At 37.5% G+C, this 27,114-nt stretch overlaps 1 protein-coding gene across 3 annotated transcripts in view; it reads right to left on the minus strand.

The window, feature by feature from the left end:
- Positions 1-27,114, minus strand: part of LOC107675064 (calcipressin-2-like) — a 78,712-nt gene that overhangs the window by 27,452 nt on the left and 24,146 nt on the right. Inside the window, exons 1-2 of one of the 3 annotated variants that reach the window (XM_016469260.1) lie at positions 14,752-14,908; positions 11,008-11,659 (exon numbers count right to left, since the gene is read on the minus strand). The exons of 1 other annotated variant lie outside the window; for it this stretch is intronic. In XM_016469260.1, the coding sequence (XP_016324746.1) occupies positions 11,174-11,659; positions 14,752-14,877 (612 nt within the window). In that variant the 5' untranslated portion in view covers positions 14,878-14,908 and the 3' untranslated portion in view covers positions 11,008-11,173. Of the gene's footprint in view, positions 1-11,007; positions 11,660-14,751; positions 14,909-27,114 lie in introns of those variants that run through there. One more of the 3 variants, XM_016469258.1, reaches the window with a different exon arrangement.

Consider the following 27,114-nt stretch of genomic DNA (forward strand, 5'->3'; position numbering starts at 1 on the left):
TACTATTTTAGTGTTTATCAATATTTTCAGCTAGTTTATGTTTTCAGTATTTAATTTTAGTAATTTTGTTGTGCTTTTGTCATTTTTATGAGTTATTGCTTTTTCTTAAATACAATAATATATAAAATAATATAATATGAAACATTGATTAAAAGCATAGATTTTGACCAATGGGATTTTACTGTGGACGGGACTATGTGACAAAACCTAAAGGTGGCTAACTGTGTTGCTATGCCAGCTTCAGATGATTAGCACTACAAGATGGGATTTATCATTTGAGGCTTTGTTGCATTGTACCTGGAAAGGACAAAGTGTTAAGCACAAACTGAATCAACAGTTTTTCGTTCAGAACATCACTACTCTGCTCACTTACACATGAACTGATCATTTGCTGAGTAAATAGGTTCTCATATTGACCAGCAGGCGTTTTTCCACTTTTCCACTTTAGAATAAGTCATGATAGAAATCGTTTTCTTCTTGCTCTGTTGTCACATTAAAATTAGCTCATGCTGGAGCATCGGGTAATCTCAGACAGGGCAAGAGACCATGTGACATAATAAATATGCAGACATCCCTTAGTCATCCTTTACTTTCATTCTCTCTCTCTCTGTGTGTGTGTGTGTGTGTGTGTTTGTCTCAGGGGTAGGTCACACTCTACAGGTGCAGAATAGCAATAGCAGTGGCAGTATTCCAGAGACTCTAAACCAATCTATCTGGGCTTTGTTATGGAAATGCTGTAATCCCCAGTTTCGTCCAGCACAGCGCTGAACACAGTCTGCAATAAATTCACATACACAGACTCAGCGCTCAGACACATACAAACTATGCAAAAATAAATAAATAAATAATTCAGATTGGCACGAGAAAAGAAATGCGGTGGTAGAAGATGACTTAAAGTAGATGATGATGGATGGATTGCCAAAAATGTCAATGGTAGAGTGTATGTGTGTACAGTATATACATATACGTATATGTGTGTGTGTATGTGTATAATACTTTTATTAAGCAAGAACGAACTTTCTAATATTCTGAACCTTGTATGAAGAATCCTGAAAAAAAAAATGTATCATGCTTTCTACAAAATATTAATAAGAAAAAAATAGAAATAATAAGAGTTTCTTGATGATTTCAGCTTTGCTATCACAGGAATAAATTACAATTTATAATATAATTAATAAATGTAAAAAAATAAATAATACTGTCTATTTTTATATCTGTTTTAGACTTTATTTACGCTTAATGAATAAATACATATATGAATAGATATAAAATATTGCGGTGCATAGCAAATGACATGCACAGATTTGGTGGAAAAATAAGTAATACAGGGCTCAGCTTCATAGTGTTTATGCCTTAGTGTAGGTAAGTAGCTAGTGCCAGTCGGTTACGAACATTAGCACCGGTCACACACATCAGGAGGGTAAGAGTCATCTGGTAAGGAACGGCATCTTAATGTAAAATAATTAAGAAATATTTAAAATTCTGTGAAAATAATGCAGTTCATGAGAATTTTTGTAAAACTGCAAGCACAAGATGTGCTTTGGAACATTTTAAATTAATAATGTTAGATAAAATTATCATTTGGTTTTACACAAAATGCAAATTATTTTTATGTGTTTACAGACAAAAACACATGCACTCACACATTCACACTCCATTTGTGAGCGCTGTTATCATTAGATATACCTAAAGGATAATCAGGTGGCCAGATGTCCTTTATTTCCTCTCTGGACATGTTTAATTTGATGAAGCAGATAGTGTTCGTGCGTCTGCAGGGAGCGGCCAGAGAGAGGAGATTATTAGTTCAAACTGAAACCACCTGAATATACTGCACAGCAGACTCCTGTGTGTGTTCAAATGTTGAACCACCAGTGATCTGCAGCAACAGATGAAGATGAAGGGAGATGAAGAGTGTGTGTGAGAGGCCTGTCTGGAATGATGATCAGAGTTACACTGACACTGTTACACTGTTTCCAGGGAATGTTGAGGCGACAGAATAAGGGAGAGAGGGTGAAGATGGGAGAAACTGAGCATGTGTTTGAGAGATACATATAGACTAAGGATATGTTTGCAATGGCATACTAACATACTATCACTCTTTCTGCAGTATGCAGTATGCACTTTCCGTATGGTTTAAATTTTTTGGAAATTTTGTGCAGGGTACAACCATGGTATTATCATACAATACGTGTGTGTGTATTTCTGGGTACCACATTAATCACTGCATACTATTTCACATAAAATTTAAAAGGAATTAATAATTCTATAAAAAGAGATTTCTAATAAAGATTTCTAACAAATTTGGGGCATTTAAGACCCAAAACTAGTGTGAAGAGGTTATAAATATTTATTCAAAATAATGTTGGTTGCATGTCAAATGAATGTACATTACAGTTTAAAAGTTTCAGTATTTCAGTAAGTTTCAGAGTCAGTATGATTTTTTTTTAAAGAAATGAATAGTTTTATTCAGCAAGGATGCATTAAATTTTTCAAAAGCGACAATGAAGATATTTATAATGTTACAAATTAATTCTATTTCTATTTAAAATAAATGCTTTTGAACTTTGTTTATCAAAGAACCTGAAAAAAATATCCGTTTCCACAAAAATATTCATAAAATATTATTTTCAACTGTTTTCAACATTGATAATAATAAGAAATGTTTCTTGAGCACCAAATCAGCATAATAAAATGATTTCTGAAGGATCATGTGACACTGAAGACTGGAGTAATGATGCTGAAAATTCACATTTGCCATCACAGCAATAAATGACATTTGAACATATATTAAAATAAAAAAACTATTTTAAATTGTAATGATATTTCACAATTGTCCTGTTTTTACTGTATTTTTGATCAAATAAATGCAGCCTTGGTGAGCATAAATTACTTTTATCGACCCTCAACTTTTAAATGATAGTGTATATGTAAAATGAAATATATTTTCATGACAGAAAAAAAAATACTTTTTTTAAAAACTGCAGACATAAATTTAAGCAATACAAAATGGTTGGTGTACAATACATTATATACTGTACAGTAAGCTAGTATTCCCTTCCAAATATAGCCACAGAAAATAAAAATAAATGGGAAACAAAGAGACAAGGGTGTTCGAAATGAAAGAGAGCAGAGAAACAAGGGGACAAACACACAATGAGAATGAGAGGGAGATGAGGAAAGGAAGAAGAGAGGACAGCAGCGAGCTGATTAATGGCACTGCTGATGAAAGGCTAGTATTGACGTCAGACACACAATAGATGGAGAAGAAAGAGAGAGAGAGCGAGGGAGAAAGCCTTTCACTCTGTAGCTCGCACACCATATTCACGGAATATATGGACACATAATTTCATTCAAGTAGACAATGTTACATTCTCTCACATTCAGCACAGTTTAAAAGCAGAATGAATTTCCCTTTGATGAGCACTCTACAAGATCCTTTTCATCCTGAATTAGCTTTATAAGACTGAATTGTGAATTAAAGAACCTTATAAATTGCTACTTCGTTCAGAGTCGTAGCCTAGCAGTTGCTCCAATACATTGAGCTATGATGCTAGTACAGCTAATATATCACTAACTACACTATTTATGAGGGATGGTGCCAAATAAAAGCCTGGTATCTTGCTTATGAGTACAATGATTACTGATTAAAGATTTCTGTTTCAGATTCCTCTGGTCACAACTATGTCTAAGGCTGCATTTAATTGATCAAAAATAGAGTAAAAACAGTAATATTGTGAAATATTATTACATTTAAAATAACTGTTTTCTATTTGAATATTTTTTTAAATGTAATTTATTCCTCTGATGCCAAAGCTGAATTTTCAGCAGCCATTACTCTAGTCTTTAGTTTCACATGATCCTTCAGAAATCATTCTAATATGCTTAATTGCTGCTTGTTATTATCAGAATTGAAAACAGTTGTGCTTTTTAATATTTTTGTCAAAACCATGACACATTTTTTCAGGATTCTTTGATGAATAGCAGGATTTTTTGCCTGATATATCAAATGTAAGAGATTGTAGAGCAAATCTTGGCTTTTTACAGATTTTTATTTTGCCTATGGATTAACCTGTATGTGATTAGGTGAAATTGATAAAAGAAGACATACAATTATTTTCTGCAGAATGACTCATTCAAGAGTCATAACCTCAGTCTATCATCTAGAGCTGCCTAATACACCATGACCAATGCAGTGTTTAACCTTGGCCATCTTTTCTGCTATATATTCTCATTCTCGTGACTTGACATTAATCCTTGCTCTGAACACATGCTCAAGGTCAAAGCGCTGCCTCATCTGGCCTGTTGCGGGCAGCAGAGCCAGCCGGTTAACTTGATGACATCAGAGTACCAGCAGAGGGGTGGGGTGTGTGTGCATTTCGTATTGGATTTTAGTTGACCCAAAGAACAATTTATGACTGGGATTATATAGAGATAAAATTAGGCTGAGAGCAGACACATGTGTTCAATTTAAGAAAACCTGTAGAGATTGAGAAAGCCTAGCTAAGAGATCAGTGTTTTTGATCAAGACAGACTATCTAAATTTTAGAATTAAAAATGTTAAAAGATATATTTAATACATTATTGAACAAATTCATATTTTAAATTGCAATAATATTTCACAATATCACTGTTTTTCCTATTTTTAAATAAATAAATTAATCCTTGGTGAGCATAAAATCTTCTTCAAAACATTCTTTAAAAATAAAACAAAACTACAACAGATAATAATAAAATAAAAATATTACAGAGCCCAAACTTTTTAATGGTAGTGTTTGTATATATATACAAGCACATTTTTTTAACCAACCTGTAATTGACCCTTCGCAAAGACCCGCCCCCTTAGTTACTGTTGCTACGTCCAACAGACCATGGCACTCTCACACCACACACCATGTTCTGCAGTGAAAAATACATTGCGGCGCAAAGAGGACACTGACAAAGCATCGACAGACAAGACAGAGCAGATTACTTTTGGTATGAAACAAAGTGTCAGCTTTCAAATTTTGTAATTTTATTAAGAAATTCAAACAATAAATACTACTTTGTGGCTCTTTAATGTGTTGTGACAGATTGATGTAGCACCTCAGGTCAAGCGGCACGTGAACCAATAATCTCCTCCTCTTTACTAGTTATAGCACGAAATAAACATGAGCGAACATCAGAAGGTATCGTGTTTCAACCACGGAAAGATGTCAATACTCACCATTTTTCAAGTTCAAGTCCACTGACGTTAATCCATTCTCATGTCTGGTTTGTTTGTCGGACAAAATGGCAGATTCTGCATTATGACTGGTCAGATCACCTGTCATTCAAGCTCCTGGCGAAAGGTCAATTGTCTTGAATTGTCTTAAATTACCCAAAGGTATGAAAATATTATTCTTTTATATTTAAATTAGCCATGGCATGACAAAGAAGTGTGTCGCTTTATCCTGATTTTGATAAAAAGATCATTTTAGCACTATTCTGAAATGGTGAAATGTTCATGAAATTCTACTATGATATATGTATAAACACAGTTGGACTTTGTTAGTGGACAAAGTTAATAAACAATTGAGAGCGTTACAAATGTGTTTTACAAGAGTTTATTTTCTAAAAATCCACGGGGCCAAATGTGCCCAGTTGAAGAAATGCCCAAAAACAAATCTGGGTCTGATGTGGTCAGTGCTGCTCGCTGATGCACGGGAGGTTTAAATTCATGCAGGTGCCTATAGGTTGACAAGAGTGAATCTGTGCTCTAAAGTGCTTTTTAAAGTGCTTTGCCATTCGCAATAGTGTTACACATTGCTCGGCACGTACATCAGCACACAATCACACACACTTCAGATATTACCAGGAAAAGGCCTATTTACACAAACGATATCAATCTCCAAGTAAAACACAACAGCTGCACAACCTACACACACAACAGCTGACTTCCATAAACACACACATGCATGCATTCACTGTCAAATGCACTCTCTCTGTGTCTTTGAAGCTGTGACAGGCAGTAGAACTGCATTAACCACTTGGCGGCCGAGTGGTGACACTAAAGGACTAATGTGGCGCAGTGACGCCTGCTTGCCTGCACATGAGTCACGGTGGCTCTGATCTGAGCTCTGCGGCGTGAACGCTGAACATGGCAGCCGGGCCATACAACACCAGTCAAGCATGAGACAGCCAGCGTGTCCCTGCCAATCAGGAGCATCACAGCCTTGCAGGCCTGATGTGGGTTTAAAGCTCTCCTTTACGGCACAGTTCCTGAATCATCTCAATCATAGGAAAGCTACTGGGTCTTGCACAGTAAAAGAGCACTCACAGCTATTTCTGGAAACAGATTCAATTGCCAAATGTATAAATGTAAATGCAATTGTGTTGTGTTGGCGGTTTATGCCAACATGTGGACATGTGGACATGTCCAGCAATGCGACAAAGTTGAGAAACGTTTATCTTTATGCAAATGTGCAGTGAAGTGATGTGGAAATGTGGAAAATGTGAACTGGACTAATCGATTGAAAATCTATAACATTAAAGTTAAGAAAAATTTATGCTTTTAATGCTTAAATCAATAAGATGTTTTGATTTTTAAGTCTTAATTGTGACATTTCATCTGAACATTAGCGTTTATGAGATTTATTCCATCTGATCAGTATTGAGACTAATTGATTTTCTAGTTATCACTGAATAATAGCGATTGGTGTATTTATACTAGATTTAAATATCTTAAAATTGTATGCAGTTTACTGTTATTGAACTAAATTGAATTAACATTGAACCAAATGCAGCTGAATAATAACGCTACTGTCTTTTAGAGCTGCTTTAAAGCTGAAATTGTATTCGTTAAATAATTGAAGAACTCTGCAACAGTGAAAAACACAGTGAAAGTAACTGGCAGCATTGTGTCTATAATATAAGTTACTCAATATTAACTTCTTGTTTATTGTAGCTATAAAATGCAGTATCGCAACTATGGCTTGCGTGATAAATATGAATGTACATTAACTAAAAAAATGTGTTTGTTATTTAATCTTGCATGCTATTTCTCATGAGATGAATATGAATGTACACTAACTAATGATCGGTTTGTTGTTGTTATTATTTTGTAAATGTGCTTCGTTGATGAAACACGATCATGAAATTTCAGTGTAAATCATTCATAAATCCTTCCTTACATAATTTGTATCACACTGAGTGCAACAATTTACATAAATTATTTTTACCATACAACACAAAAATTTGTGCCCATGTTTAAAAAAATAAATCCATTGTTACCAAATGCTTAAAAAAATAAATAAATAATTGCATGTCAGCAAGAACAGTATGAAAACAGAATTTATTATTAACAATAGTCTGAAAATAGATTTGACTTCTGTCATCACATCCCTAAACTTCCCATTCAGCCAAATTCCTGTCCAGTGGAACCAATGGAAACCAAATGCACTTGTTGCATTTACATTGAAATGAGAAGGAAGATCTGGCAGTCCTGCACTGTTGAGTGTTTATTTGTCTGGGCCCGTGACCGAGAATTCAATCTCATCAGAGCTATTTTAACTGCATGGAGAAAACTCATCACTTCTGCTTATTTGAAGAGAAAATTAGCATTGAGCACTGTTAAATAAACCAGTTCCAGTTCTGACTCCCAGACTCCCTGGGAAAATAGAGTGGTCTCCATGTATCGCAAAAGTTAAATATGGAACGTTTGGAAAATTGTGATGTACAGGTCAGGTCTGGATAGGTCAGTCTTTTTTTTTAATGTATCTCATATATAACTTCATATGCGTCTAACTAAAGACTTGCAAAGATAAGACACTTCACCCAATAATTAGGATTAAGGGCAAAAACACCTCATCTCAAAAGAGTTCAGAGGTTGGTGTGGCCCATTATTGGCAGTTACTCAAGATCTTCATGCTGCATCATAATAAAGTCACAGCTGCGATCTGGGATCCGAACATGCTGTGTCTCCGTACACAGATAGAGATTAGCTAAACCCATACGTAATTATCAGTAGATAATCCTCCACCCCAAGCCAAGTCTCTCTGCCGTGTTATTGTTTGAAAAAGTTATTCCATTTCATTCCAGTCGACTGAGTTATATTTAGATACCTGTACTTGGACAGACAGGACTGGTATTAACAAATCTGATTGATTGAGTTATCAGTGGATTAGAAGATTATATTTAGATTTTCTGTGAAAGGTGAGATGCTCTGGGATAAACATGGATTGACTAAGAATGTAAAGTCTAATAACTTACCTGTTTGAAAAAAAAAGGACAGTTTTGTACTGAAGAAAGGAGTGCTTGTGCTGATAAGAAAGACAATATAACTTAATTTGTGTGGATAGCACTTTGTTAAACTGAATCGCAAGTGGTTAGTTTAAAAGATGCGTGAATGTTTGTGTGTTTTTGAGCCACAAGTTTGCTGATTTATATGACTTCATGTGCACATTTGTTTTGTTTGACTACTAAGCAACAATTTATTTCCAGAAAAACCCAGGAAGGACAAAGCTGTATGCCACAGTGCTGTCAATATCAAATGTTTTATGGTGACTTTGAGTCTAGCTTGCAGACAACAGTTTATATTGGTCAATTTAACAAAATAACACTGGATGCCAGGAAATACAATACAGTCACTTTTATCTTGGCATTATTGATTCGATTTTGATTGCATTATTGATTTTGAACTGCAGGGGGCACTATTTGCAATATAAATACATTTATATAATCATGACAGCAGAAGAGTCTCGCCCATTTAAACTGGGTGTAGCTTTAATCAAGTTGAACAATTATTGTAGGTGGAAGTGTTTGTCAAATTCTGTAGAAGAAATCAAAATATACATTTTATTTAATTTTCTTTTAAAATAACATTAAAACAATATAATATTATTTATTTTTAAATAATATTTGAAAATATTTAAATATATGTATTATATATATTAAATACACATTAAAGATTTTCTTTCATATTTATATAGTAGTATATATATATATACATACATATATATATATATATATATATATAAATATGAATGTACACTAACTAATGATCGGTTTGTTGTTGTTATTATTTTGTAAATGTGCTTCGTTGATGAAACACGATCATGAAATTTCAGTGTAAATCATTCATAAATCCTTCCTTACATAATTTGTATCACACTGAGTGCAACAATTTACATAAATTATTTTTACCATACAACACAAAAATTTGTGCCCATGTTTAAAAAAATAAATCCATTGTTACCAAATGCTTAAAAAAAAAAATAAATAATTGCATGTCAGCAAGAACAGTATGAAAACAGAATTTATTATTAACAATAGTCTGAAAATAGATTTGACTTCTGTCATCACATCCCTAAACTTCCCATTCAGCCAAATTCCTGTCCAGTGGAACCAATGGAAACCAAATGCACTTGTTGCATTTACATTGAAATGAGAAGGAAGATCTGGCAGTCCTGCACTGTTGAGTGTTTATTTGTCTGGGCCCGTGACCGAGAATTCAATCTCATCAGAGCTATTTTAACTGCATGGAGAAAACTCATCACTTCTGCTTATTTGAAGAGAAAATTAGCATTGAGCACTGTTAAATAAACCAGTTCCAGTTCTGACTCCCAGACTCCCTGGGAAAATAGAGTGGTCTCCATGTATCGCAAAAGTTAAATATGGAACGTTTGGAAAATTGTGATGTACAGGTCAGGTCTGGATAGGTCAGTCTTTTTTTTTAATGTATCTCATATATAACTTCATATGCGTCTAACTAAAGACTTGCAAAGATAAGACACTTCACCCAATAATTAGGATTAAGGGCAAAAACACCTCATCTCAAAAGAGTTCAGAGGTTGGTGTGGCCCATTATTGGCAGTTACTCAAGATCTTCATGCTGCATCATAATAAAGTCACAGCTGCGATCTGGGATCCGAACATGCTGTGTCTCCGTACACAGATAGAGATTAGCTAAACCCATACGTAATTATCAGTAGATAATCCTCCACCCCAAGCCAAGTCTCTCTGCCGTGTTATTGTTTGAAAAAGTTATTCCATTTCATTCCAGTCGACTGAGTTATATTTAGATACCTGTACTTGGACAGACAGGACTGGTATTAACAAATCTGATTGATTGAGTTATCAGTGGATTAGAAGATTATATTTAGATTTTCTGTGAAAGGTGAGATGCTCTGGGATAAACATGGATTGACTAAGAATGTAAAGTCTAATAACTTACCTGTTTGAAAAAAAAAGGACAGTTTTGTACTGAAGAAAGGAGTGCTTGTGCTGATAAGAAAGACAATATAACTTAATTTGTGTGGATAGCACTTTGTTAAACTGAATCGCAAGTGGTTAGTTTAAAAGATGCGTGAATGTTTGTGTGTTTTTGAGCCACAAGTTTGCTGATTTATATGACTTCATGTGCACATTTGTTTTGTTTGACTACTAAGCAACAATTTATTTCCAGAAAAACCCAGGAAGGACAAAGCTGTATGCCACAGTGCTGTCAATATCAAATGTTTTATGGTGACTTTGAGTCTAGCTTGCAGACAACAGTTTATATTGGTCAATTTAACAAAATAACACTGGATGCCAGGAAATACAATACAGTCACTTTTATCTTGGCATTATTGATTCGATTTTGATTGCATTATTGATTTTGAACTGCAGGGGGCACTATTTGCAATATAAATACATTTATATAATCATGACAGCAGAAGAGTCTCGCCCATTTAAACTGGGTGTAGCTTTAATCAAGTTGAACAATTATTGTAGGTGGAAGTGTTTGTCAAATTCTGTAGAAGAAATCAAAATATACATTTTATTTAATTTTCTTTTAAAATAACATTAAAACAATATAATATTATTTATTTTTAAATAATATTTGAAAATATTTAAATATATGTATTATATATATTAAATACACATTAAAGATTTTCTTTCATATTTATATAGTAGTATATATATATATATACATACATATATATATATATATATATATATACGTGTGTCAGCAAACAGAAATAAACAACACAGGTAAATGGCAGTCTCACAGAGCTTTATTATAAGGTTGCAGGAGAGTAGCAAGCGATGACCACAGGTGAGATAATGAGTTGATAATCTTGAGCAGAGACTTTGCTGAACGGTCACTGTGGCTTTCCTTTGCAGGTTGTGTCTGATTCGGTATGCTGAGCTGAGGACAGAAGATGATTGCTGACGACTAGAATGGGTCAGATGAACTGGTAGGCAGAGAAGGTAAGGAGCCAGGTAAGTTGATACAACAAGACCAGACACTGAGGTGGTGATGCGAAGGTGACTTTATACTGTGACTTGATTGGTGCTGATAGATGAAGTGCATCAGAATTCTGGTGATTGTGAACGAGTGGGTGGAGCTGAAGGATCTGGCATTGCTGGTGACTCTGTGACAGTACCCCCCCTCCACGGGTGGCTCCAGATACCTGCAGCGATGAGGACGGCCCCTGGGTGCAGAACGGTCAGGATGAAGAGCATGGAACTCCGTCAATAGGGCAGGATCAAGGATGTCATCAAGTGCAACCCACAATCTCTCTTCTGGGCCATATCCTTCCCAATCCACAAGATATTCCAGATGGCCGCCTCGTTGCCGGGAGTCCAGAATGGTGTTGACTGTAGATGTGTTGTTCCTCTGCAATTTCTGGAGGAGGAGGTATGTCAGGCTCGCTAGATCCTGTGGGAAGAGAGACCAAAGTGTTAGTGAACAGTTTGAGGAGGGAGACGTGAAAGGTAGGTGCAATGCAGTAGTGAGGGGGTAAGTCAAGTTGATAAGGGATGTCATTTATCTGCCTCCTGATGGTGAAGGGACCTATGTAGCAGGGACTCAGCTTACAACTAGGCAGCTGGAGAGGAATGTCCCTGGTGGAAAGCCAGACCTTTTGACCCAGGTGGCATTGGGGAGCATTGAAGCGGCGAGTATCGGCCTGGTTTTTATGTCTCCAAACAGCCTGTTGCAGGTGGACATCTGCTGAGTCCCAGACCCTCTCACTCTCCTGGAACCTCCAATGCCTCACCTGACCAGGGAAACATGGGTGGCTGGAAGCCGAGTATGCACTGGAAAGGTGTCAGGCTGGTAGTACTTTACTGTAGGGAGCTCTGTGCATACTCGGCCCAGGGCAGGAAATGGCTCCAGCTGTACTGGTGGTCATGGCAGTAGGATAGCAGGTATATCCCAATCACTTGGATTTTACGCTCAGTCTGGCCAGACAGGGGGCAGTCGTGGCCTAATAGATAGAGAATCGGACTTGTAACCCAAAGGTCGCAGGTTCGAGTCTCAGGTCTGGCAGGGATTGTAGGTGGGAGAGTGAATGTCCAGCACTCTCTTCCACCCACAGTACCACGACTGAGGTGAGACCCTTGAGCAAGGCACCGAACCCCCAACTGCTCCCCGGGTGCTGCAGCATTGGCCACTGCTCTGGGTGTGTGTTCACAGTGTGTGTGAATACACACCATACTTGGCCACACGTCACTTCACTTCACTTCACAGATGATAAACTGAACTGAAACTGATAAACTCAGAGGAGTTGGAAGAAGGCTCGCTAGACCCTGGAGATGAACTGTAGTCCACGGTCAGATACTATGTCTTCGGGTAGACATGTTTCAGGAGACATGTTGAAAGAGGGAGATCAGTCACGAAATTCACACCGAGGTGGGACCTGGGCGCAGACTGAGCAGCTCTTGACGAATTGGGAGACCTCCCGAGACATGTTGGGCCACCAGTAGCGATTTTGGAGGAGCGAGAGGGTTTGCTGGCTGCCTGGGTGTCCAGAGCCCAGAGATGAATGTACTGAGATGTAGGGATGATGGTACATAGACTTTCCTTTCTGGACCTCCAGGTGGAGCAGGTTCAGAGTGAGTGGCTTCCGTGATCTGGTCATCAAGGGACCATTGGATAGGACTTACAATAATGGCTGTAGGGAGTATGGGTTCTGGAGGTGAGTTACTGTCTTCAGAGTGATGGAGATGGGAGAGTGCATCTGATTTTTGTTTTTTTGAGTCGGGCCGATAAGAGACTGTGAAGTTGAAGCGGGTGAAGAACAAGGCCCAGCAGGCTTGTCGGGGGTTGAGTCGTTTAGCATATCGGAGATATTCCAGATTTTGATGATCAGTTATGACTTCAAAAGGGTGGTTGGCACCCTCCAGCCAGTGTCACCACTCTTCTAGGGCAAGCTTGATTGCTAGAAGCTCCCAGTTACCGATGTCATAGTTTTGCTCCGCCGGGGATAGATTCTTGGAAGTAGAAGGTGCATGGATGGAGGGTAGGACTGCTCCTACCCCAACTGTAGAAGCATCCACTTCAACAACAAAAGGGAGATGAGGATCAGGATGTGACAGGGTAGGAGCAGCGCAAAAGGCTTCCTTGAGCGGATGGAAGGCTTTGATGGCATCAGGAGTTCAGGACTGAGACTTGGGCTTATAAGGGGTGCATAAATTTGACTGAGGTTGGCGATGAATCGATGGTAGAAATTGGCAAAACCCAGTAATCATTGGAGTTCCTTAATGGTGGTAAGTTGAGGCCGATCTCTTGACAGCTTGCACCTTCCTCTGGTCCATGTGAATGCCATGATGGTCGATGATGTAACAAAGGAACTGGATGGTGTCCCAGTGGAACTCACACTTCTCCAGTTTGAGTTACAGATGGTGTTCTGTCAAATTCTGAAGGATTTGTTTCACATGGTGGCGATGTTCGGCCAGGTTCCGGGAGTAGATGAGGATGTTGTCAATGTATACGATCACGAAGTGGTGAAGGTACTCCCGGAACACCTCATTCATGAATCCCTGGAAGACTGAGGGTGAGTTGGAAAGGCCATACAGCATCACCTGATATAGAGTGGCCTGATGGTGTTATGAAGGCGGTCTTCCATTCATCACCCTCGTGGATCCAAATGAGGTTGTACGCGCTACGCAGATCCAGCTTGGAGAAGGTGCAAGCCCCACGAAGCTGTTCCAGGGCGGCAGGGACCAGAGGAAGTGGGTAGCAGTATTTGACAGTCTGTGAGTTCAGGAAATGGTAATCAATGCAGGGCCTCAAGTCTCTGTCCTTCTTGCTGACAAAAAAGAAACTGGATGCGGCTGGTGAAGTAGAAGGGCGGATGAATTCCTGTTTGAGAGCCTCCTCAATGTACTTCTCCATGGCCTTGGTCCGTGCTGCTTCCCCTCTCACAAGAGTCACCTAAGAGGGGAATTCACCCCATTTTCAAAAATGAAATTCAGGCCCTGAATAAATCAATCAATATAAATAGTTATAAATTATAAAAATAATGCTTTAAAAAGATCGGTATCGGTGATCGGTATTGGCAGATACTGCTTTCTGTGATCGGCGATCGGTGATCGGCCTCAAAAATCCTGATTGGAGCACCCCTAATAATCACTCCATTGTAGGATCTCACCAGTGTTCCACTTCACTTTCGGGGAATGTTGGGTTAACCAGGGATATCCCAGGATGATATCAGCCGTTGAACCCTGCAGCACCAGAAAGGAGATGGGCTCCAGATGCAGACAACCGATGCGGAGCATGATGGTGGGTGAGCAGTATAGGATCTTGCCTTTGCCCAGCGGTTTTCCCAGGAGAGTGTGAATATTTAATGGCTGGTAACAGGTTCTCCTCTTGAGGTTGAGCTGTTGAAGAAAATTCAGCGAGATGAAGTTCCTGGAGGATCCCGAGTTGAGCAGGGCTTGTGCTGAAATAGATCGGTGGGCAGTGGTTACCAGCACGGTAGTATTAGATAGTGGTGCAATCATGGGTTGCAGTTGAAGGGTACTCACCGCTGGACATGGTGGACGGACTGGACACATAGGTATTCTCCAGCCCCATGACATCATAAATGGCCATTTGCTGACGGATGTTAACATTGAGCCCTTGTCTGAACGTGGTGAGGAGCACTGCTTCATTCCAGCCGCTGGTAGCCACTAGTGTGCAGAACTGGAGGTCTGGGTTAAAAAGCAATGCTGTGTGTGATTAAAAAGCAATGCTGTGCCATTTATATTGGATCCGACAGGAATGGCGCAGCACACTTACGTGAGTAAAAAATATTTGTACTATGTGTCACTATTGCTTTGTTAGAGATCACTTGATATGTCCTGATTATGTGTATGTGTCTAACCAAAGTCACAGAAGGCTCCAACCATGAAGGACGCAGCTTGTCAAACAGACACACAGAAAGTTAGTTTACTATGCAAAACTGTTATCCAATCATAGCAGTGGGCATTTACTTTCAAGTCTTCAATGCGGCACACCCATAAAAACCAAGTGTTTCTCGAGCTGACCTCAATGACCTCAAAACCAGGGTAGAAAATAGTCTATTACTTATTGATTTTGATGTTTTTGAATGTAAAAACCACGCAAACATCATAAGTGGACCTCAGACAACAGTATAAAATAATTTTAAAAAGCCAGTTCATGACCCCTTTAAATATAAACCTAAAGTCACCAGTAGGTGACTTCATGAGTGAGTCATTGAGTCATTCATTCAACCGATTGTTCAAACGGCTGATTGATTCAGTAACTCTAAATGTGTTCACGCAGTAGTCTAACCTACATCTCATAGTGTATGCGTGCACTTTCTGGGTGTGTTTTTGTTTGGTTTTTGCAGTATACTAGATAATGTCAAATCGCATATCGTTTAAACAATTACGATATTATCGTAGACAATATATATCGCACACCCCTGGTGTGTATGTGTAGTTCACAAACAATTATAAAATTATAAAACATTAAACATTATTATAAAACAAAATTGTTACAAACAATTCTGCCATTATAGAATATACAGTTATTTCTACAGGAAAATGTAACAGTCAGCTCCTGAAAGTTTTCTCCACTTCATATGCGCTGCACATATTCCACTATTGGCAATTTTGCAAAAGACATTTTCAGTTCCATTTGACTTGCTCAATTGCTTTTGAAGCTGACTGCCTGATGCCAGCCTGATGGCTCCAGGGCTGTTCGAGCTGCTTAACCTAAGGAATGAATGCATAAACCACCTGAGAATGACAAACACACCTACTCAGAACTCTACCTATTTACTATATAAACCATAGAGAAAACACATGACAACTCAGATCAGAATAAATATGTTGAAATGTGTGTACTTGTATGTACAATTGTTTGCTCGTCTTGAGAGCTTTCAAATGAGCGCGTACAAGAAGAGATTACTAAAGAGAGATGGGCTCCATTTCACAAGGGTTACAAATACTCTGATTTATAATTTGTCATCGTGCCCGTTCTTAAAACACAATTAACCTCTGCTGTCTGGGGCTGTTTGCCATGAATTTGCCAATTACAGAGAGGAAAGAGTCTCGTACAGTGAGGGAGAAGAGGGGTTACGTAATGCTGCCGTCTCTCCATCCTGTTAAAAGTGCACTTTCATGAGTTATAGTGGTATATTGTAAATATCCAATTGAAGTAGAGAGAAACAACAACCATGAACAGGGAAAACAAGCTGAAAATGAACTTTTGGAAATCAGAAAAGAATATGAGAAAGATGTAGCTGTCCATTTCACCATTAAAATCACCATACAAGGTCGGCAAATTCAACTGAGATGTAGCCAACTTATTACTTTTGTTCAGCAAGGCTTTAAAAAAATAATCAGCGACTAAGACTGTGTTTCAGTAAGTATGTGAGTTAGTGAGAGTTGTTTGGCTAATTCAGACCCATAACTGTTCACTCTGAGACAGATTTTTTTAGTCTTTTCTAAATGATTCATTAAAAAGATCTGGCTCAAAAGAGTCAATCATATAAGAGTGTTATATTTCACTACAAATTGGACAACAGTTAATCGCAATAATGTTGACTGTATTTTATTTTATCTTGCAAGTCTAAAGTGTCATTTCTTTTGCTATGGCATTGTAATGGCAGTGTTTTAATAAGCTTAATTCAGACATTCATAGAACCAAAGTAGAACCAGATTTGAATGAGAACCAGTTCTCAATTCCAACCCTATTTTTGGGTTAACTATTCCTTTAAGAACTCAATCAAGACAGAGAATTTTTGTTTAACAGGAGGAAGGCCTTGCCAGTGTAGTTCAGTAAAACATTACACACGTCCAAATGTTCAACAGTACAGAACACTTGCAAGCATATTTTCCCAAGGGAGTAAGAGACTATTCTGTACTAGCGCCGAACACAAGAGGTCTATGTTCACCTTATAGGAGTGTGATATTTCTTCCCGTCTGAGCCTTTACTGTATGTAAGGAAAGTTTAGAAGGGCAAGCTTTTATTTATCCACCAAATATTACTTGTTTCATCCTGTAATCTTTCTGATAAGTCATGCTACCTGAGGGACATAACTTCATATCTTTGCTTAAAGACATATATTATTGTTTAGAAATCTATCCAAGTGAAGAATGTGTAATAATGCTGAGGAAAAACCCTCCATAAGGAATGGTCAACAGAGAGAATAATCTGGAAACAATGTCAATCTCATTTCAAATAAGTCTGCCATCTAGTGCTGCTTCTAAGAAAGCATCAAATGTTGTATAACATTTTAGTGCAAAAAAAGTGAGACTTTCAGTTGCTTACTTTTTTTTCCAGCAGAAAGTAGCAAAACAATTTGACACCACTAGATAGCATTTCAAATAAATGAACACAAACGGTAAATGTGTAATTTCTGAGCCACATAAAAAAGTACTGGAAAAAAATGACTATTTTCAAGCAGGTTTCCTCAAACACTCCCTCCATCTGCCACTGGTTGGCCAAAGAGATAGGTCCGCCCCAAACTCATGCCATTGGCTGTTTTAATTCTGCTGTGTCCAGCTGGTTGGAAAAAAAGATAAAATGTTTAAAATGTTGGGATTGGGTATTTTTTTATGCTTTTTAAAGAAATCTTTAATGTTCACCAAAGCTGAATTTATTTCATACAGTAAAACAATAGTATTGTGAAATATTATTACAATTTTACAATAAATTTAATATAAAAATCATTAATATTATAATAAAAAACAAAAGGTTTCTATTTTCTTTTTTTTTTTGTGGACATGTTTATTTAAGTTTTCTGTTTTAATTTGTTCCTGTAATAAAAAAAGTTGAATTTTCTGCAGCCATAACTCAGTCTTCAATGTCACACAATGCTTTAGAAATCATTATAATATGCTGACTTGGTGCTCAAGAAACATTTCTAATAATTATTAAATGTGACATTTTTTTTTTCAGTATTATTTGATTAATGTGAAATTCAAAAGAACACTGTTTATATGAAATTCTTATGAATCTGAATCTGAATTGTTTTTGTAACAATAGACATGTCATTACTGTCACTTTTGATAAATTTTAATGCTGAATTAAATGTTATTAATGTGAAAGAACACTGTTTATATGAAATTCTTATGAATCTGAATATGAATTGTTTTTGTAACAATAAACAATAGAACTGTCACTTTTGATAAATTTTAATGCTGAATTAAATGTTAATTAAAATAATAATAATAATTGCCCCCAAACTTTTGAATGGTAGTAGTGTAGCAATAATTTATATTTTTCAGGGGAATTATCTTACAAGTTGATTAATTTTAAGGTATTTTAGCAGGGAAATTTACACTCTTCTAAATGACACTCAGACTGCATGTCCCTTTTAAACATCTAAAATACAATACTATATATGCAGCGTTCGATTATGTTTTTTAGTCAAAGGCTTCTGAATAATGTCAGGGATCAGCACGCTGGTGGACATTAGTGACTGCTAGCTGAAAGAGCAACACCAGCAACACCTGTGAGATCAGTTAGTGCTTTAGGCAACTCAAGAAGCAGCTGTGTTTCAATGAGAGCCAGGGTGAAGGTCACATGAAGTGCAGTTTGGAAGGAAATAATGCAGTTGCGCTTGTTTTCTCTAGAAGTGGTTTTGTAGGTTGGTTTCTAGTAAAAAGATCTATTTAAATTCGAGTCGGGCCGATAAGAGACTGTGAAGTTGAAGCGGGTGAAGAACAAGGCCCAGCAGGCTTGTCGGGGGTTGAGTCGTTTAGCATATCGGAGATATTCCAGATTTTGATGATCAGTTATGACTTCAAAAGGGTGGTTGGCACCCTCCAGCCAGTGTCACCACTCTTCTAGGGCAAGCTTGATTGCTAGAAGCTCCCAGTTACCGATGTCATAGTTTTGCTCCGCCGGGGATAGATTCTTGGAAGTAGAAGGTGCATGGATGGAGGGTAGGACTGCTCCTACCCCAACTGTAGAAGCATCCACTTCAACAACAAAAGGGAGATGAGGATCAGGATGTGACAGGGTAGGAGCAGCGCAAAAGGCTTCCTTGAGCGGATGGAAGGCTTTGATGGCATCAGGAGTTCAGGACTGAGACTTGGGCTTATAAGGGGTGCATAAATTTGACTGAGGTTGGCGATGAATCGATGGTAGAAATTGGCAAAACCCAGTAATCATTGGAGTTCCTTAATGGTGGTAAGTTGAGGCCGATCTCTTGACAGCTTGCACCTTCCTCTGGTCCATGTGAATGCCATGATGGTCGATGATGTAACAAAGGAACTGGATGGTGTCCCAGTGGAACTCACACTTCTCCAGTTTGAGTTACAGATGGTGTTCTGTCAAATTCTGAAGGATTTGTTTCACATGGTGGCGATGTTCGGCCAGGTTCCGGGAGTAGATGAGGATGTTGTCAATGTATACGATCACGAAGTGGTGAAGGTACTCCCGGAACACCTCATTCATGAATCCCTGGAAGACTGAGGGTGAGTTGGAAAGGCCATACAGCATCACCTGATATAGAGTGGCCTGATGGTGTTATGAAGGCGGTCTTCCATTCATCACCCTCGTGGATCCAAATGAGGTTGTACGCGCTACGCAGATCCAGCTTGGAGAAGGTGCAAGCCCCACGAAGCTGTTCCAGGGCGGCAGGGACCAGAGGAAGTGGGTAGCAGTATTTGACAGTCTGTGAGTTCAGGAAATGGTAATCAATGCAGGGCCTCAAGTCTCTGTCCTTCTTGCTGACAAAAAAGAAACTGGATGCGGCTGGTGAAGTAGAAGGGCGGATGAATTCCTGTTTGAGAGCCTCCTCAATGTACTTCTCCATGGCCTTGGTCCGTGCTGCTTCCCCTCTCACAAGAGTCACCTAAGAGGGGAATTCACCCCATTTTCAAAAATGAAATTCAGGCCCTGAATAAATCAATCAATATAAATAGTTATAAATTATAAAAATAATGCTTTAAAAAGATCGGTATCGGTGATCGGTATTGGCAGATACTGCTTTCTGTGATCGGCGATCGGTGATCGGCCTCAAAAATCCTGATTGGAGCACCCCTAATAATCACTCCATTGTAGGATCTCACCAGTGTTCCACTTCACTTTCGGGGAATGTTGGGTTAACCAGGGATATCCCAGGATGATATCAGCCGTTGAACCCTGCAGCACCAGAAAGGAGATGGGCTCCAGATGCAGACAACCGATGCGGAGCATGATGGTGGGTGAGCAGTATAGGATCTTGCCTTTGCCCAGCGGTTTTCCCAGGAGAGTGTGAATATTTAATGGCTGGTAACAGGTTCTCCTCTTGAGGTTGAGCTGTTGAAGAAAATTCAGCGAGATGAAGTTCCTGGAGGATCCCGAGTTGAGCAGGGCTTGTGCTGAAATAGATCGGTGGGCAGTGGTTACCAGCACGGTAGTATTAGATAGTGGTGCAATCATGGGTTGCAGTTGAAGGGTACTCACCGCTGGACATGGTGGACGGACTGGACACATAGGTATTCTCCAGCCCCATGACATCATAAATGGCCATTTGCTGACGGATGTTAACATTGAGCCCTTGTCTGAACGTGGTGAGGAGCACTGCTTCATTCCAGCCGCTGGTAGCCACTAGTGTGCAGAACTGGAGGTCTGGGTTAAAAAGCAATGCTGTGTGTGATTAAAAAGCAATGCTGTGCCATTTATATTGGATCCGACAGGAATGGCGCAGCACACTTACGTGAGTAAAAAATATTTGTACTATGTGTCACTATTGCTTTGTTAGAGATCACTTGATATGTCCTGATTATGTGTATGTGTCTAACCAAAGTCACAGAAGGCTCCAACCATGAAGGACGCAGCTTGTCAAACAGACACACAGAAAGTTAGTTTACTATGCAAAACTGTTATCCAATCATAGCAGTGGGCATTTACTTTCAAGTCTTCAATGCGGCACACCCATAAAAACCAAGTGTTTCTCGAGCTGACCTCAATGACCTCAAAACCAGGGTAGAAAATAGTCTATTACTTATTGATTTTGATGTTTTTGAATGTAAAAACCACGCAAACATCATAAGTGGACCTCAGACAACAGTATAAAATAATTTTAAAAAGCCAGTTCATGACCCCTTTAAATATAAACCTAAAGTCACCAGTAGGTGACTTCATGAGTGAGTCATTGAGTCATTCATTCAACCGATTGTTCAAACGGCTGATTGATTCAGTAACTCTAAATGTGTTCACGCAGTAGTCTAACCTACATCTCATAGTGTATGCGTGCACTTTCTGGGTGTGTTTTTGTTTGGTTTTTGCAGTATACTAGATAATGTCAAATCGCATATCGTTTAAACAATTACGATATTATCGTAGACAATATATATCGCACACCCCTGGTGTGTATGTGTAGTTCACAAACAATTATAAAATTATAAAACATTAAACATTATTATAAAACAAAATTGTTACAAACAATTCTGCCATTATAGAATATACAGTTATTTCTACAGGAAAATGTAACAGTCAGCTCCTGAAAGTTTTCTCCACTTCATATGCGCTGCACATATTCCACTATTGGCAATTTTGCAAAAGACATTTTCAGTTCCATTTGACTTGCTCAATTGCTTTTGAAGCTGACTGCCTGATGCCAGCCTGATGGCTCCAGGGCTGTTCGAGCTGCTTAACCTAAGGAATGAATGCATAAACCACCTGAGAATGACAAACACACCTACTCAGAACTCTACCTATTTACTATATAAACCATAGAGAAAACACATGACAACTCAGATCAGAATAAATATGTTGAAATGTGTGTACTTGTATGTACAATTGTTTGCTCGTCTTGAGAGCTTTCAAATGAGCGCGTACAAGAAGAGATTACTAAAGAGAGATGGGCTCCATTTCACAAGGGTTACAAATACTCTGATTTATAATTTGTCATCGTGCCCGTTCTTAAAACACAATTAACCTCTGCTGTCTGGGGCTGTTTGCCATGAATTTGCCAATTACAGAGAGGAAAGAGTCTCGTACAGTGAGGGAGAAGAGGGGTTACGTAATGCTGCCGTCTCTCCATCCTGTTAAAAGTGCACTTTCATGAGTTATAGTGGTATATTGTAAATATCCAATTGAAGTAGAGAGAAACAACAACCATGAACAGGGAAAACAAGCTGAAAATGAACTTTTGGAAATCAGAAAAGAATATGAGAAAGATGTAGCTGTCCATTTCACCATTAAAATCACCATACAAGGTCGGCAAATTCAACTGAGATGTAGCCAACTTATTACTTTTGTTCAGCAAGGCTTTAAAAAAATAATCAGCGACTAAGACTGTGTTTCAGTAAGTATGTGAGTTAGTGAGAGTTGTTTGGCTAATTCAGACCCATAACTGTTCACTCTGAGACAGATTTTTTTAGTCTTTTCTAAATGATTCATTAAAAAGATCTGGCTCAAAAGAGTCAATCATATAAGAGTGTTATATTTCACTACAAATTGGACAACAGTTAATCGCAATAATGTTGACTGTATTTTATTTTATCTTGCAAGTCTAAAGTGTAATTTCTTTTGCTATGGCATTGTAATGGCAGTGTTTTAATAAGCTTAATTCAGACATTCATAGAACCAAAGTAGAACCAGATTTGAATGAGAACCAGTTCTCAATTCCAACCCTATTTTTGGGTTAACTATTCCTTTAAGAACTCAATCAAGACAGAGAATTTTTGTTTAACAGGAGGAAGGCCTTGCCAGTGTAGTTCAGTAAAACATTACACACGTCCAAATGTTCAACAGTACAGAACACTTGCAAGCATATTTTCCCAAGGGAGTAAGAGACTATTCTGTACTAGCGCCGAACACAAGAGGTCTATGTTCACCTTATAGGAGTGTGATATTTCTTCCCGTCTGAGCCTTTACTGTATGTAAGGAAAGTTTAGAAGGGCAAGCTTTTATTTATCCACCAAATATTACTTGTTTCATCTTGTAATCTTTCTGATAAGTCATGCTACCTGAGGGACATAACTTCATATCTTTGCTTAAAGACATATATTATTGTTTAGAAATCTATCCAAGTGAAGAATGTGTAATAATGCTAAGGAAAAACCCTCCATAAGGAATGGTCAACAGAGAGAATAATCTGGAAACAATGTCAATCTCATTTCAAATAAGTCTGCCATCTAGTGCTGCTTCTAGGAAAGCATCAAATGTTGTATAACATTTTAGTGCAAAAAAAGTGAGACTTTCAGTTGCTTACTTTTTTTTCCAGCAGAAAGTAGCAAAACAATTTGACACCACTAGATAGCATTTCAAATAAATGAACACAAACGGTAAATGTGTAATTTCTGAGCCACATAAAAAAGTACTGGAAAAAAATGACTATTTTCAAGCAGGTTTCCTCAAACACTCCCTCCATCTGCCACTGGTTGGCCAAAGAGATAGGTCCGCCCCAAACTCATGCCATTGGCTGTTTTAATTCTGCTGTGTCCAGCTGGTTGGAAAAAAAGATAAAATGTTTAAAATGTTGGGATTGGGTATTTTTTTATGCTTTTTAAAGAAATCTTTAATGTTCACCAAAGCTGAATTTATTTCATACAGTAAAACAATAGTATTGTGAAATATTATTACAATTTTACAATAAATTTAATATAAAAATCATTAATATTATAATAAAAAACAAAAGGTTTCTATTTTCTTTTTTTTTTTGTGGACATGTTTATTTAAGTTTTCTGTTTTAATTTGTTCCTGTAATAAAAAAAGTTGAATTTTCTGCAGCCATAACTCAGTCTTCAATGTCACACAATGCTTTAGAAATCATTATAATATGCTGACTTGGTGCTCAAGAAACATTTCTAATAATTATTAAATGTGACATTTTTTTTTTCAGTATTATTTGATTAATGTGAAATTCAAAAGAACACTGTTTATATGAAATTCTTATGAATCTGAATATGAATTGTTTTTGTAACAATAGACGTCATTACTGTCACTTTTGATAAATTTTAATGCTGAATTAAATGTTAATTAAAATAATAATAATAATTGCCCCCAAACTTTTGAATGGTAGTAGTGTAGCAATAATTTATATTTTTCAGGGGAATTATCTTACAAGTTGATTAATTTTAAGGTATTTTAGCAGGGAAATTTACACTCTTCTAAATGACACTCAGACTGCATGTCCCTTTTAAACATCTAAAATACAATACTATATATGCAGCGTTCGATTATGTTTTTTAGTCAAAAACTGAACAAAACTGAAATTGTGAATACTGGTTTCTGTAGACACAGAGGCTCATGTGTAATAATATCATGTCCCTTCAGAAACCCCTGTGCTTGATTCCTGCTGTCTGGCAACCCTATGCTCTGCTCAATCGCTGCATGGCCACCAGCACAGCTCTCTCACTGCCAGCGTATGGCACAGCGTCTGAAGCCCCCCTGAGGCTCTCCTGCTCCCTGAGCCCATCTCTTTCTCTGCATGGCTTCTGAATGTGAGTATTAATGTCAGGGATCAGCACGCTGGTGGACATTAGTGACTGCTAGCTGAAAGAGCAACACCTGCAGCAGATCTGAGATCAGTTAGTGCTTTAGGCAACTCAAGAAGCAGCTGTGTTTCAATGAGAGCCAGGGTGAAGGTCACATGAAGTGCAGTTTGGAAGGAAATAATGCAGTTGCGCTTGTTTTCTCTAGAAGTGGTTTTGTAGGTTGGTTTCTAGTAAAAAGATCTATTTAAATTAAAATAATGTAAGTTTGGGACAAGTTGTCAGTGAGTCATTTAAAATTATTTATAATTTTTTTTTTGACAAATGATAAAAAAGTTAAATTATGAAAAAAGAAAAGCTATTTAATAAAAAAAAAATATTTATTACCCTGAGAAATGTTCCTGAAGTAAAATGAGTGACAACTATGCCCAGTCTGCCCTATATATTACAGTACAATGTGTATTATAAGACATAATAAATGTGACCCTGGACCACAAAACCAGTCTTAAGTCGCTGGGGTATATTTGTAGCAATAGCACAAATATCTTTATACTGCATGGCATATACAGGCTTATATGTACATGCAAGTGCTGTCAGGTGGACTAAACTGATAATTCATCGTGCAGCTCTAAAATCTTCAAAATATTAACATTTAAAGAATATATTGTGAAAATTTAAAAGCAAAGCAGCCACAGAAAAATAGCTTTTATCTAAACCACAAAAGACTAGTAATTATATAGACAAGAGATGACAACAGAAGAATAAAATTGTAAGCATTTTTTTTCAGTGAACATCCATGAACTTTAAAAAGAGCTGTCGCGTCTTGAATAGTGCCTTATTCAAACCTCAAAACGGCTTCTCATTTATAAAGAAAACACAAACCAGGATACTGAAGCAACTGTCAGTAAGAGTCAAAGTAGAAATATAATGACCTTTTATTCTGAATTTAAAGCAAAGATAACAACAATACTGTGTACTTGTGGGTTAAAATGCTACAAATTCTATTGTTACTACTATATATTACATAGTGCTGTATTTTTAATAAGTGCATTTTGTCTTTGCTTTTCCCCCCACTTATTTTATATATAAACAAGTAAAAAAACTGCTCTTGATTAAAAAAATTCACTTTAATGCAAGATACAGTCTATGTATTTACAGTTCTTAATATTTAAATTGACCTTGTTATAAAGATATTTTTACTGTTAAAAATTGTTAAGAATTATTTTTTTAATTCACAAAAATTTTGATTTGGTTGTGCATTTTTAAAATTTTATTATTATTATTATTATTTTATTTTTATTTTTTTTTAATATGTCTACAGTTTTTATAATTTTTTATTTTTGTTTTATTTTTGTAGTATATCATGGTTTAAATATTTTTATTATTAGAAATTATACAAGGACCCAGCAGCTTTTCTGAGGAACATTGGCGACCCCGCACTCACTCCTGTAATGGCCCCCGCACTAGATTACGCTCACAAAATGGCGGCGAATCCCTATAGTCTTGCCCTTGTTATTCTGTTCGCCGATCGTTGACCTACGCTAGCCCTAGGATTATTCTTGTGTCTTGCCCGCCATATCCCTGTTTGCCACTGTTCGACCCTGCCTGTGTTTCTGACCTCCTCTGCTTTTAATAAAGCTTGCACATGGATCCGCACGTCTCACGTCTTGTCAGCCCCGTAACAATACCTGATTCTTTCCAAATGTAGTGTGCCCATCAGCCATAATTTAAGAGTTGGAACTTCTTTTTTCTTCCAAAACAAAAGGATAAGTTTTTTGGCAGAGATCAACCCATATGAAACAAACTGTTGTGTGTTTATGAATATGATTATAAATTAAAACATGATAACTATTTCTCAATAACGCGGTTTTAAAATAACTGGAAGCGAATGACACCGGAAGCCTCGCAGGCTCGCACATTCAATTTACACATGGCCGGGCCCTTATTGCTCAACAAGACGCGTTTAGGTCTTGAAACAGTCTTTATCAATACTTAGCCTAGTAATGGGAGAAACGAACCTTTTCGAAGCTTCGAATGAATTGAACCAATGGCTTCTCAAAATGATTCACTGTTTCGAAGCGCTTGAAACACCACATGCTTGTGAAGCCTGCTGGTCAAAACTGTGTAAATGCAACAAAAACTCAGACCAAACCATATGAAACAAACTGTTGTTGTACCCGTGTAAGTCTCAAAAATTATTCGGAAACTCCAAATATAATTAATATAGGATCTGGTTCAATAGAAATGTCCAATGTATCTGAAAAAACTTGGAATATTTAGTTCCAGAAACTCTGTAATTTGGGACACAAGACATAGCAATGAGACAGGCTGGAATCTAAAAACTGACATTTGTCACACAGTGGAGACACTTCTGGAAATATTTTATTCAATTTACACTTGGAATAATGAAGCCTATGAAGCACTTTAAACTGAATGAGACAATGTCTTGCATTAATGGAACATCTGTGGACGAGTTCAAGACTTTGTTTCCAAATTTCACTAGGT

Source organism: Sinocyclocheilus anshuiensis, unplaced genomic scaffold, assembly GCF_001515605.1.
Source record: "Sinocyclocheilus anshuiensis isolate Anshui unplaced genomic scaffold, SAMN03320099.WGS_v1.1 scaffold776, whole genome shotgun sequence".
NCBI classification, from domain to species: Eukaryota; Metazoa; Chordata; class Actinopteri; order Cypriniformes; family Cyprinidae; genus Sinocyclocheilus; species Sinocyclocheilus anshuiensis.